Source organism: Setaria italica, chromosome IX (assembly GCF_000263155.2).
Source record: "Setaria italica strain Yugu1 chromosome IX, Setaria_italica_v2.0, whole genome shotgun sequence".
Taxonomy (NCBI): Eukaryota; Viridiplantae; Streptophyta; class Magnoliopsida; order Poales; family Poaceae; genus Setaria; species Setaria italica.
In genome coordinates, this window is record NC_028458.1 from 40,876,174 (window position 1) to 40,889,371 (window position 13,198).

The 13,198-nt window shown below is 50.2% G+C and overlaps 1 protein-coding gene across 3 annotated transcripts in view; it reads right to left on the bottom strand.

Moving 5' to 3' along the window:
* Window positions 1–10,768: 10,768 nt before the first annotated feature.
* LOC101770682 (U-box domain-containing protein 15) overlaps window positions 10,769–13,198 on the bottom strand; it is a 5,415-nt gene continuing 2,985 nt past the window's right edge. For 2 of the 3 annotated variants that reach the window (XM_004983819.4, XM_004983818.4), the window contains one exon: window positions 10,769–12,774. In XM_004983819.4, coding sequence (XP_004983876.1) covers window positions 11,069–12,742 — 1,674 coding nt within the window. In that variant the 5' untranslated portion in view covers window positions 12,743–12,774 and the 3' untranslated portion in view covers window positions 10,769–11,068. Of the gene's footprint in view, window positions 12,775–12,978; window positions 13,101–13,198 lie in introns of those variants that run through there. The other variant, XM_004983820.4, reaches the window with a different exon arrangement.

The window sequence follows — 13,198 nt, forward strand, 5'->3', positions numbered from 1 at the left end:
TCAAAGCAGACAAATATAGACAAACAGACATGTTAATCAATAGTTAAGTTAATGATCAAGATAGTAATTCATAGAAGCTACAGAAGGTTAATAATTCAGAAGCTACAGAAGGTTAATAAATTATCACAGAAGCTACAAAAGTTAGCAATTCAGAAGCTACAAAAGGTTAATTCAGAAGCTACAAAAGGTTAATAATTGTCATACACTGAGCATATTCAAAGAGACATACCTAATTTTTCGCTTTAGCCACATTAATCAAACATTAGGATTCTTGGTTGTAATGAATATCTTCCTATGTTAATTTAAACATAGCATCCACTTGATCAATACACTTCTCAACTGAAAATTCTTCCTCATGCACTTTCCTTTCTTCAAGAGCTTGCAAAGTTTTGCTGGTTTGGCTCTTTTTTACTCCACATATCCCTCAAGAGCAGATCCAATGTGACTTTGCTTATGCTTTCTCCCACTTCACCATCTACCTATATTGAATATTGAGCTTCATTACGTTTATTATGTGCACTAGAAGTCTCTTGGCCATCGAAACTCGAAGCAAATGGATTAGCATCCAAGTGACTGCTGCTTTATTCAAAGTTACTTCTTTCAACATGAGGTGTAGGAGGAGGAACAGTAGGAGCAATGGGAGGAGGAAGAGCAGGACGTGCAGGAGCAGAAGGTGGATCCACTTGCATGGTTGGTGTGAAGTTTAGTTTTCCTGTAGCAACACTTCCTATTTTCAGGAGACAATTGTAACTCATATTAGAACCACAAAATTGTTTGATACGGAAAGCAATGAAATTAAGCTATGCAAGTGAGGAAACTTCACCTACATAAATTAAGCTATGTAGCCTTTCGTTGCTAGCATTGTGTGAGAGCATAAACATAAACATCCCAAGCTGCTCCTCAACACAACACCTCGTGTGTCATGGAGCAAATTCTCTCTTCTAAGAAAGCCTGCTATGACTTTAAATATTTCAGACTCCATTCAGAACTCAACTTTACACCAACTCAGGTGACCTTCAAGGATTTCCTTAACCTTTTTAGTACCAGGAAGAGAAGATGTGTGCACAGACATTTTCTCTTCTTGTAGGTATGAAATTATGGCAGGAACAAGTATAAAAAATAGCTCATCATCCTTTTCCTCCTCCTCCAACAAGAACTGCCTAACTTGCTCCTCCTAAAATCCCATTTTCTAGTGTACGTATATATAAATCATATTCTTAATTAGCGCAATGATCTAAGCATTTATCATATACTTAATAATAAAAAATAGGAAATGAATGCACGCAGCAAGTAAGAGAAAATGATAGCGCCCATATATATCTAAACTAAGAGAAATCAGGCTAACAAACCAATATAGTAACCCATCAAATAGAACAATAAATCAATAAGAGCAGCCAACCAATAACTTTCAGCTTGGATTTCACCATATAGCCTAGATCCCTAGAAAAATAGGTTCCTAAAAGATTTCATACAAGGCTACAACCTCATAAATAATGAATTATCGGAAAGGACAGAAAAGATGATGGCATCAAACAGGGTTGCATATGTCAGGGTGATGCACGAACAGAGTTTTCAATTAATAGAACAATTCCGTTAGCTAACAGCATATGAGCCAACTTGACACAGTAAAATAGCATTCAGCATCACATGTCAGTACTTCCCCAATAAAATAAAAAGCGCTCATTTTTTCTAACCACAATATAGCTAGAATCAATCCAATCTCCAATTCCACAAATCATCATAATACAAGTACCAAAATTTTCTTTTTATGCCTGTGATGATGTGAACAGAAGTATACAAGCACCATAGAGTCTAGCATAGCCACACATCATGCCACAAACTAAAAACATGTCTGGTGCTGAGTTACTTGACTAGAATTTTTGTTGACAAAAGTTCAAGCTCATAATTGATCCCCGTATGATTGAATTAGTCTACGTCACCTAATATCACTAGAAGTAAAAATTCCAAACATGTATTTCCTGATCGATTCTATAGTTTCCAATTAGCCATCAGAATGAATATGAATAAAACTCGCCACTTCACATCATTTGGATCAAATACGCATGAACAGCTACACAAAGAAATGCGACACACAAATCAAAAGATGTTTTACACATTAAAATGAGTCAATATGCTAAACCCAATAAATGGATGCCACATACAGGCTAAGGTACAATACCAGGAAAGGAAAAAAAGATTTATGCTCTTAACGAATCTAGGGCTTCATCCAGATAAACCAATCACTTGTACAATGAAAAACAAACCAATACTTGAAAACACTACCTCTAGACATGCAAAGATAGATACTAGATACAAAAGAATATCATTTCTACGTATAAAAAAATCAGAAATGCGGCACCTCCTACTTCCAAACATATTAGGATCAAAATGAACATTCCTACAGCAGAAATGGGACAACTCCCTACCAGATCTTTGCGTATTCGTACACATTTCAGCATCAAAAGAAAGATTCTTATAGACAAAAGAAAAGAGCAAAAGGTGGCACTTGATGGCTGATGGGGAGGCGGAGGTGGCAAGGGAGTCCGAATCTAGCAAGTCCCCCGCCGTAGGAAATGCGTCAGTGTCGGGGATAGATCCCCAGTACCCGCAAGGAAGGAAGAAGGCGGATTCCTACTAGAATTCCCCTGTAATCCTACTAGGATTCATACCACGTTATTCTACTAAGACTCCTCCTTATAACCGACTAATTATCCCACCCCCGGAGTATATAAAGGAGGGTGAGGGTACCGTCTGCGTCCCATGTCCCGAGTACAAGGTGGAGCCCAGTCGGAATCGTGCTCTCCGTCACCGAGTTGTACTCGGCTTTGCTGAAAACCAAAAGCTACACACCACCAGAAGAAAATTTGTTGCTATCTCTGCAGTGTTTCGGAGGCGGGCAAGAAAATTGCCGACCCGCGAATCAAGAAAAAAAAAGAGAAAATCCATCTCTCACGCTTCACGTGGACCAGGAAAAGTAACAGTAGCAATTCCCTTTACTTGAATTGGAGGAAAGAATTAATTGCTACTCTCGCATGCGGGATCAAGGCAGAGATAAACCTGTCCAAAACTACTCGGTTTGGCTCAAAACTACTTGAGGACGGACGCTACACACAGCTAGTCAGAGACAGGTCTCTTCTTTAGTCAGCTTCGGCAACAACCAACAGCTAGCAACGTTGACCTCGCCATGACAAACGACGACCCGCCAACGACTACTTCGATCACTCATCTCGACTAGAAAACTAGTTGAGGGCGGATTCCATGTGACCGACAACTAGTCAGAATCAACTCCGACTAGTCGGCTTTATAACTAAACCATTGTGGCTTCATCGATGAAAAACTCAACTACCCATCTCAACTAGAAACTAGTCGAGGGCGGGTTCCACATAATCAATAACTAGTTGTGTAACAACTCTACCTAAATTAAGTACTTTTAACTATAAACCAGTAATAAATCAAATCCCTAAGTTAAGAAGTGAAATGACCGTTTATAAACCTAAGAAGCTCGTTTTGGAGTTTGATTTAAAGCTTGAAATATTATATGCAAACTTAAGTTTCTGCCCAAATAAGAGTTGTAAAGCTTTTTAATTCCAACAACTTTTGTTAAAGGCACTTTGACTAATTCGGAGTGGAAGGAAGTCAAAAACAGCAACCAAAGTTGGTTTTTCTAAAGGACCCTGAAAATCTCTGAAGTCCTGGAATTCGAGTTTCCTCCATCTCTGCAAGCTTTCATCTCCCGATTTCCTATCTAAACTCAAGTCAGGGCCTGAATGAAAGTTGTAGTACCTCGAGTGTGTTCCAACTATGTTACACTGACCCAGATCCAAATCGGACCCAGACATGTTCAAAATCCCGGTCAAAGTGAGGTAAACCAGTCAACTCACCCCTGATGCCTTAAAAATCCTAAGTCTGAAATTCCAGGTTTTTGGCTAACTTTGGCATGATTTATCTTTGAATCCTTTTACAATCTAAACCAACACCTTAAACAAAGTTTGAAGGGTGATCAGAGTTGAGCAAGTTTGTTTAAGGGAGTTTCGGAAGTTGTGTTGAAAGATCCGAAGGAAGATCTCCCCAAAGCCGGTCAGGCTTGCTGCCCGAAGGGAGCCTTGACGCCCGCGCACCAGAGCACATTCGCTCGCGCGCTGCGCGCCGCGTGGCCGCCGGCCACCGGCAGCTCGCCGGCACCCTATCACCAGCGCGATAGCGACAGGACGAGAGCCACGGCGCCCAACCCGCGCCCACGACAGGACGGAGCGAGCGCAAGGCTAGCCAACCGCCGGCCGCGCGCATGTCGCCTTCTGCCTGCCCCGGCTCTGCTCCGCCAACCCCGTTCCGCCCGTCCGCCGGGAAAGCTACCACGACCATGGCGTCCCGCGCCTCCGCCTGCTCGCCCAACCCCCACGGTAGCCCTCCGCCTCGCCCGCCTGACGTACCGGAAGCCCCAGACGCACGCCGCCCAAGGCCAATCGCCGCCGAAGACCACCCGGAGCTCCGCCTCCTCTGCCCAATGGTGCCGTCAGCCAATGGCCGCCTTGCCCGCGCACTCACCACTCCCGGCCTTATCCTTTCCCCACCGGAGCCCCGCCTCGACCCTTCGTGCCACCCCGGCCCTATAAAAGGAACCCCCCTCACCGGCAATGCCACCCTTTGCCACCGCCCGCACCTGCGCCACCGCTTGCTCCTCTGCGTCCCCACTTTCTCCTTTGCGCCGCCGCTGAGCTTCCGTGGAGCTCACCCCTTTGCGCCACCCCACACTCCGGCGATTTCGCCGCCACACTCTTGAGAAAGTTCCCCTCTCCGCTCCAGCCGCTTCTTCCAACCCACCAGCCGCCCGCTCCTCCGCGCGGGACTCGAGCTTGCTGGTGTTCGCAAGAAGCACCGCCACCGCCGGAGCACCGTCAAAGCACCGCCGCCGCCGGACCACCGTCGAAGTCTCGCCGCTGCCCAAGCCTTAGCGCGTACGACTTCCCGCCCCAGCCTACTCCTGTTCGGCCCCAAGGCTTCACCGGTAGACCTGGAGGTAAGCGACCGACCCCTTGTGCCCCGTCTCGGCCGACCCCTTTTGTTTCGTCTCGACCGACCCCTTGTGTTCGTCTCGGCCGACCCCTTTTGTTTCGTCTCGACCGACCCCTTGTGTTCGTCTCGGCCAACCCCTTTTGTTTCGTTTTGTCCGACCCCCCCCCCTCTGTTCGGTTCATCCGACCCCTTCTCGTTCGGTTTGCCCGACCCCTTTTTCCTTTAGTCTCGCCCGACCCTGCCAAGATTCGCCGACCCTTTCTCCGCCTCGCCCGAGGGCTCGGCTGCATCTTTTTCTTTGACCCGAGGGTATCGGTGAAATTTTTTTTTCGGGGATTTCTCTGTGTTGAGTCTGAGGACCTCGGTACGGTTTTTCCTTAAATCTGAGGGTCAGACCCTAAGTTTCTACCAATCCGACCCTCTCATCCTGTTCTCCACCAACTGAAGTTGGACTCCCTACCTTTCCTGTAGCTTTGCTACAAGTGTCCGAGTTAAAACATGAGTGTGTTGAAATAACCATCTAAAATGTTTAACCCCTGCATTGCATTTCTGCGTAGAGTTGAATCTCGCCGACGGAACGTACGAGCTTCACCCAGCACCAGAATAAGACCCCGCCGAGGAGCTGCACCCCTTCGAAGGAGAGCCCGAACCAGAGCAAGACCCCGAGGACCGGCAAGCTTTTCCTGAAGGCAAGCCCCGATGCATGAACTCCCTGTTTTACTTTCGTGCCACTTCCTGATTACTTGATTGCGCATTTACGTTCCAGGAGTTGTAATGAAACCTTAGATGCATAAACTTAGTACCTTGTCTGAATACTAGTTGCTAAGGGCGAGTAGTTGCATTGCTTAATAGGATACGGTAAAAGTAGAGTGATTTCCTGTCACTCGCGAGTTATAGGAGTTGTTTGTTTACTTATGTTACAACCATAAGGATGACGGGCGGGGCAGGGCCTTGTGAACTGTTTGGTGGTCGGTGGATTGCCCCGTCTGTCTAAATGAAAATGAACTAAGGTCGAAACGTGTCGGCGTTCGTGATCAAGTGTTTGAAAGTACTAATCTCATACCTAGTATGGGATGGGGAAGCCTAGTACCTGATTGAACTGGGGCGTGGCATACCCTCCGGCTGTCCTTGGAACGTCGTTCCCATGGTGCATCATGTGGGTGCAAGTGCGGTCATAGTACGGCAGAGGCCGGGATTATGGAGCATTGCACGCCAAAGGCAGTTGGTCCTGACACGTGCCTAAGGGATCGATGGGGACGGCGGACAAATGAAGCAACCCTTCGTGGTGCGCGGATGTCGTGAGATTAGGTTTGCCATGCATGGTTAATAAATTCGAATCGATTCGTCTGCCTCTCACAGTTTGGGACTACTTGATCGCTATTCTGCACAGAGTAAAGATGGAACATGATCATGATATTAATCTTGATGCTTGCTAAGTAATTGTTTGGAAATCATGCTTGTTTAGTATAAGCTGCTAATCTAGACTGGACAAAGAACGTAGAACATGAGCTAAAATGTTGAAAGTAAGGACTGACTTTAGACGCTTTTGGCAAGAAAACCCCAGAGCTAGAAGGCCTTGCATGTCTAGGTCTTGGTCGTGTCTTTCCGACGGGTCAGTCTTGCTGAGTACTAGTTGCTCAGCCTTGTTGTGGCTAATCTTTTTCAGGTAATAGTTTGACTGCTGGTACCCCTTGGCCGACCCAGCTTCCCCCAGGCTGGACCGTCGAGTGGGATCCTTCCTCGGATGGCGAAGGAAGGACTTTTTGATGTCATGATCGGCTCCGTCGTGATGTCATGTATCGACGTTTAGCTTCCGCTAGTTTTATTTGACTTCAAACCTTGCAAAATTCGGTCTGAATTTCGAAAACTCTGATGTAATAAAATGTGGAACTTGTTGTTGTGATGGAATGTTGTAACCTCTGTGCTACTCACCTTCACATGAGCGATGCTTCTCGATCCTGTTTATGTGGTTAATCGGATGAAATCCGACGGTCGACTAAGTTGGCTTGCTTAAAGTGCATAATCGCGTGTCAGGCGACTTCAATGCATTTTAGTCAGGTTAATTTGGGCGGTTCCGCCACAAGTTGGAATCGATCTCGACTGGTTGGCTTCGTCAATAGTTGACATGACTTCGTCGACAATCATCCACGAATCAAGCTAAATCACTTTTTTAATTTTATATAAATTTTCAATTTGTTTTCCGCATGCAGGGCAACGCGCCGACTACTTATTTGTGTACGCCTCTCAATGGGAATTACCCTTCAGAGCTACACTTTGCCAACTATTCCTAGGGCATGTTGACCGACAGCCATAGGCTTGGTATACCAAATTATGGAGGCTACGGCCACGAGTTTGGTGCACTGAGTTTTGGAGACACCATCACGAGTTCGGTACATTGAACTTTGGAGGCAATAGCCACAGATTTGATGCACTAGATACACCGAAGGGTAGCAAACTCTTGCGCACAACACGCGCTCTACTCGCTGGAGGGCAGCAAACTCTTGCGCGCAACACGCGCTCTACTCACCGGAGGGCAACAAACTCTTACGCACAACACGGGCTCTACTCACCGGAGGGCAGCAAACTCTTGCGCGCAACACGCGCTCTACTCGTGGGAGGGCAGCAAACTCTTACGCACAACATGCGCTCTACTCACCAGAGGGTACCAAACTCTTGTGCGCAACACGCGCTCTACTCGCTGGAGGGCAGCAAACTCTTGCGCACAACACGTGCTCTACTCGCCGGAAGGCAGCAAACTCTTATACGCAATCGCGCAGTCTCTTTTGTCGCAACGACGACTACTCATTTTTGTCTTCTCTTAAGGTCAAGTTTCGGTGACGATGCTCTAGGATGCTAAGCGTACCTCCAAAGGCATAGCTAGTTTCCAAACTCGGGGGCTAAGCACCAATTACTACTCGTGGCTCCGCTAGCTCCCAGACTCAGGGGCTAAGCACCGGAATATCTCCAATGGCTCAGCTAGCTTCCAAGCTCGGGGGCTAAGCGCCAACTAGTACTCGACGTGGCTCCTCTGGCTCACTTGGCGCATAAGCTCAGGGGCTGGACACCGCAAAACTACTCGAATGATGACTTGCATGAAGATTCAAGATCCTTGGATTGATTAGCTCGGGGGCTAATAAGCTACACCCAACAGTTAATTTTTCAAGATGAAAGAAGAAGATCCAAGATTTTATTGACCCTCAGTCTGATTCTTCGATTCAACCAAGGCTCGGGGGCTACTCCATATGGAGTGCGACTTTTTCCACCCTCCATTATATGAAGATAACAATATCAAGATGATTAAGGCTTGAGCACACCATAGCCTCATGGCAGCTTTGAGAAACTTTGAAGATTCAGCCAGATAAAGTACTCGAAGACTACCAAAACTACTTGGTGAGGATCTTAAAAATACTCGAAGACTGCTACATTCGACTATAAAGCGCTCGAAGGCTTGTCGGGGATAGATCCCCAGTACCCGCAAGGAAGGAAGAAGGCGGATTCCTACTAGAATTCCCCTGTAATCCTACTAGGACTCATACCACGTAATCCTACTAAGACTCCTTGTAACCGACTAGTTATCCCGCCCTCTGGAGTATATAAAAAAGAGCGTACCTAGATCGCTAGCTTAGAGCCAACCGAGAACCCTCAGAACCACCAAGAGGTTCAACACCAAACAACACCTAAGCGCAGCGCGCAATATACAACATCCCAAACAGAACGTAGGGTATTACGCTACTCTGGCGGCCCGAACATGTATAAATCCGTGCCTTGTGTCCGCGTTTTTACCTTTGAGTTCCAGGCCCGACGATCCCCCACCAACCAATCTACTACCTCGGGATACCCCTCAGTAGGTTGCCGGATATAAAACACCGACAATCAGATCATCATTCGCTTGTGTCTACAGCTTTTCCTCCCTAAGGTCTGCAAGAACTTTTGCGAGTGTGAGGTCAAGTGAGAAGAGGAGAGGAGAAACCCTAGCATGGTAAGGAGAGGCTGGCGGAGGAGGACTTACCTGATGCGGAGGTGGATACCTGATGCGGAGGCGGTGGAGGAGACCACAACGAGGGGCGTGCGATGGCGGAGGAGAGAGCAGCACAGCCACACATGGCGACTGCGGCGGTGGCGATCTGTCGAGCGACGGGGGAGTCGAGTCGGGGGCGTGACGGGGAAAAATGCCATACCTCGGCAGGTTGGATGCGTTTCCGCGTGGATAGTTGGGCTCGCTCGGACTGGAGAACTTCCCGCATCAGACTTCCAAATGGGTCGGAAAGATCATGCACGGAAGATTTTTGCGTGGGCTTCCTCCGCGTGAAAAAGGCCGGGAACCTCGTGGGAAGGTGGGCTGCCAAGCTAGCCGTAACGGGAGAACCGGAGAAGGGATTTTCCGAAGCCGGATTTTCCGAAGCCAGATTTTCCATGTGGCAGCGCGGCCCGGCGGCTGCGCGTCGTGGGCCGAAACAACACGTGGTGGTGTTTCGCGAATTGGGCTACAAACGTATGTGGGCTTAATTTGTTGGGGACCCTCAACTAGTGGTGGTTTTATTTTATTTTTTGGATAATGGGACTAGTGGTGTCCACACACTAACACACATTATCAGTTGCACAATGGAGTTCACCTCGACCTGGCGAGACGAAGAAAGGCAACATCTTTGTTTCTTTTTAAGAACGAGAGCCAACATCGGGCAATGACTTGTCTACTCGTCGGCACGCAGTAGGCAGCTTGCCCCGTCTCGAAATTAAAACGAAAATACGGAGTGCTTTACATCACGACGAAACTAAAAAGGACATACTCAGTGGCGGATTCACATTCACATACTGCTCCCACCTTTTCTTCTCTCGTACTCAAAGCATCAAGCCTATGTTTTCCCGGTTAATTCTATCACCAGTAGCACAGAACAAGCCAGGTGAAGAACGGGGGCTTTGTTACCTGTACTGTCAAACACGGCATTGCCCTCTGGAAAATAAAACAGTGGCAACGATAGCCCGAGGTGAGGAGAGACTGACCTCCGACCAACCCGGATGGTTCTCGCGGTCTCACTTCTGCATAACCCGATCATTTGCATCCAGAGACGTGACGCTGAATCACTTCCACACCATGTTGCGCCATCCACAGTTCCGTAGAAAAGGGCTGTGTCACCTAAACACTCGGACAAATCGTGTACAGCATATGGTCACATTCTTTTACGGCAGCACGCAAGCATGCATGGGAGGGATGAATGGCGAAGCAGAGATTCAGTTCGATGCTACTTGCACCTGTTCGCAGTAGGAAGGGGACCAACTACCAGCTGCTCAACAGACACCCGAGGCCTGCAGGGATTACCAAACTCGAGTACTCGACCACCACCGCCGACTGCACGGACCTGACGACGATGGCATATTTTGGCATGCTAATGTCTGGTGATCATTACCGCCGCGCGCGTGCGGGCACCGATCTGCGATTTGTCCGCATCATGCTCCAATCAGCACTCAGCACTCCACCAGAAGCTGCTGTTGGCAGGAGTGATGACACAATCAGCACTTCAACAGATTATATGAGCCTCAAAGGACACGCCGACTATTTTGAACAAAGGATCAATGATTAGGGGCTGATTCCAGTATCAATGTTCAGGAGCGCGAGAGGTTCCATGCCCGTTTGAATTCAGAGCCAAGGATGCTGAAACTGAATAACCTTTGAAGGCGTGAACCTGATTTTCTGAAAGATTGGAAAATTGCAGAACGAAACAGCAGCAAGATTCCACAGATGACAAGCAAAAGCATAAGAAAACTGTGCAAAATGATCTTGCCTGAAGAAATTTTATTAGCCTACCCGAAGCGACTGCAACCATGGTTAGGAACTAACGAACGAACGAACTGCCTGACGCACACATTAGCCAGCGAAATTACAACCGCGATATGTTCACTTCACATGAACCCGACTACTCTCTCCCCCTCCCTTCACCGCTCTGCCGCACTTCACTTCATTGAGGCTATGAAACAGGACGGGATTTTTATACAGGTTTACGGCAAAAAGGAAAGGAACGCTTCGCTACTAGCTGCTTCAGATCACCCGGAGATCATGTTACTTCCTGCTGAAGAGGCTGCGCAGCCTGCCGCGCTCCAGCTTCTCAAGCAGCTTCTTGGCGCCGGCGACGTCCTTCTCCGAGAGCTTCTTCAGGTACCCGATGGCGCCGTGCGAGATCATCAGCTTCTTGCACCGCTTGCTCGCCGACAGCGCCAGCAGGCAGGAGATGGCGTACTTCTTCGCCGTGTTCTGGGGGCTCGGCTCCAGCAGTTGCACCAGGTTGGGCACGCTCTTCTCGTCCTTCTTGATGTCCCGGGCGTTGGGAGGGTACCCCATCAGGCTCGCCACCGCCTGGGCCGCCGCCTCTCGGGCGCCGTTCGACTTGGCCTCCAGCAGCCGCACCAGCAGCGGGATGCACCCGTGCTCGCCCACCAGCCGCTTCATGTCCGTGGAGCTGGAGACCTTGCAGATGGCCGCCGCGGCTGCCTGCTGCGCGCCAACGGAGCCGTCGCGGAGTGCGTGGACGAGGCGCGGTAGCACGCACAGCGACACCAGGGTGTCCGGCGAGACGGTGGCGACGAGGTTGCGGAGCGCGGCCACGGGGGATTCCTGTGGCAGCGGCCCGTCGATGTAGGCGAGCAGGCTGCGCAGGCCGCCCTCGGACACGACGGCGCGCCGCAGGTTGTCGTTGCTTGACGTCAGGTTCTGCAGGCACTCCGCGGCGTACTCCTTGGAGCCAGGCACCACGCCGGAGTCGAGCAGGTTGATCATGACCCGCACCACGCCTTCCTCAGCCAGCGCCTGCCGGACCTCCGGCACCGCAGAGATGTTCTTGAGCGCTCCGGCCGCGGCAGACTGTGAGATGGAGTCCCCAGTCTGGCAGACGTCGATGAGCGGACGGACGCCGCTGTGGCCGACGATGGCACGGGCAATGTCGGGCGACATGGACAGCCGCTGCAGCGTGATGACGGCCTTCTCCCGGCCGACTACGCTGCCGGACTCGGCCAGCCGGATGAGCGGCGGCAGCGCGCCTTCTGACACGAGCAAGCCCTCACAGGTGCCAGACTCGGCGAGCAAGCAGAGAACAGTCGCAGCCTTCTCCCTGACCTTGGGTGCCGTCGCCGTGAGCAGCTGCACCAGCGCGGCCACGTTGCCACGGCCGAGCGCCGACAGCACGCTCTCCTCGTTCTCGCGCAGAGCATCAAGCAGCCCGTCCACCGCCCGGTGCTTCGCCTCCGCGTGCCCAATTTGAAGCCTGGCAAGCAGCTCACGCACGTCCGTCTGCGCGCCCGCCGTCGCTGCCGCCTCAGCCTGAGCCACCGGGACCGTCGCGTCGGACAGCACACCAGTCTTGACAAGAAGAGCGCAGTCCCGGAGGTTGAGGTCCAGCTTCCCGGCGAGCGCGTCGAGGTCGCTCTGCATCTGCAGCTTCCCGGCCTTTGGGGGCTCGCGGCAGCGCGCGCCGAGCTCCGCAGCCTCGGCGAGCGTGGCAGCCACCGACTGCAGCAGCTCCCGGCAGAGCGCGTTCTTGGAGAAGCAGGGGTGGCTGGACAGGTCCGACAGGCACGGCGTTACCCGCTCCAGCCTTACTGCGATGGCCTTCCACCGCCCGCCGAAGCCAGTCGCCGCGCGCGCCGCGGCCAGAGCCGGGGGCACCAGCCCGCGCGCCCGCTCGAGCAGCTCCTCCGCCGTCGCGTCCCCGGCCACGGCCGGGCAGGTCCGCAAGCTCATTTCTTGGCAGCTACAACACCTCAGCTCGTGACCTGCAAGTACTCACTCCTGACAGATTAGTGCTCAGTCACTACTCGCTCACTCCTTTGCCACTCAAGCGGAAAAGACAAATCTTGGAAAAAGAGCAAGCGGAGAAGAAGCTGGAAGGAGACGGAGCAAGGGAACGTCGGCTATTTTAGCGTATCAAAAAATCCAAGGAAAGCTCCAGAAAACCATAAGCCCACCGAGCTACTCACCCCTGATACTGATCTTTTCTTCGGCTGGAAGATTGGTACGTCGAATTGAGAGGTGTGAATGCGGTGACCACAGCCACGAAATTATGGGGGTGTTTGGATACGAGGTGCTAAACTTTAACAGGGTCACATCGGATATTCGGATGCTAATTAGAAGGACTAAACATGAGCTAATTACAAAACTAATTGCATAGATGGAGTCTAATTCGCGAGACGAATCTAT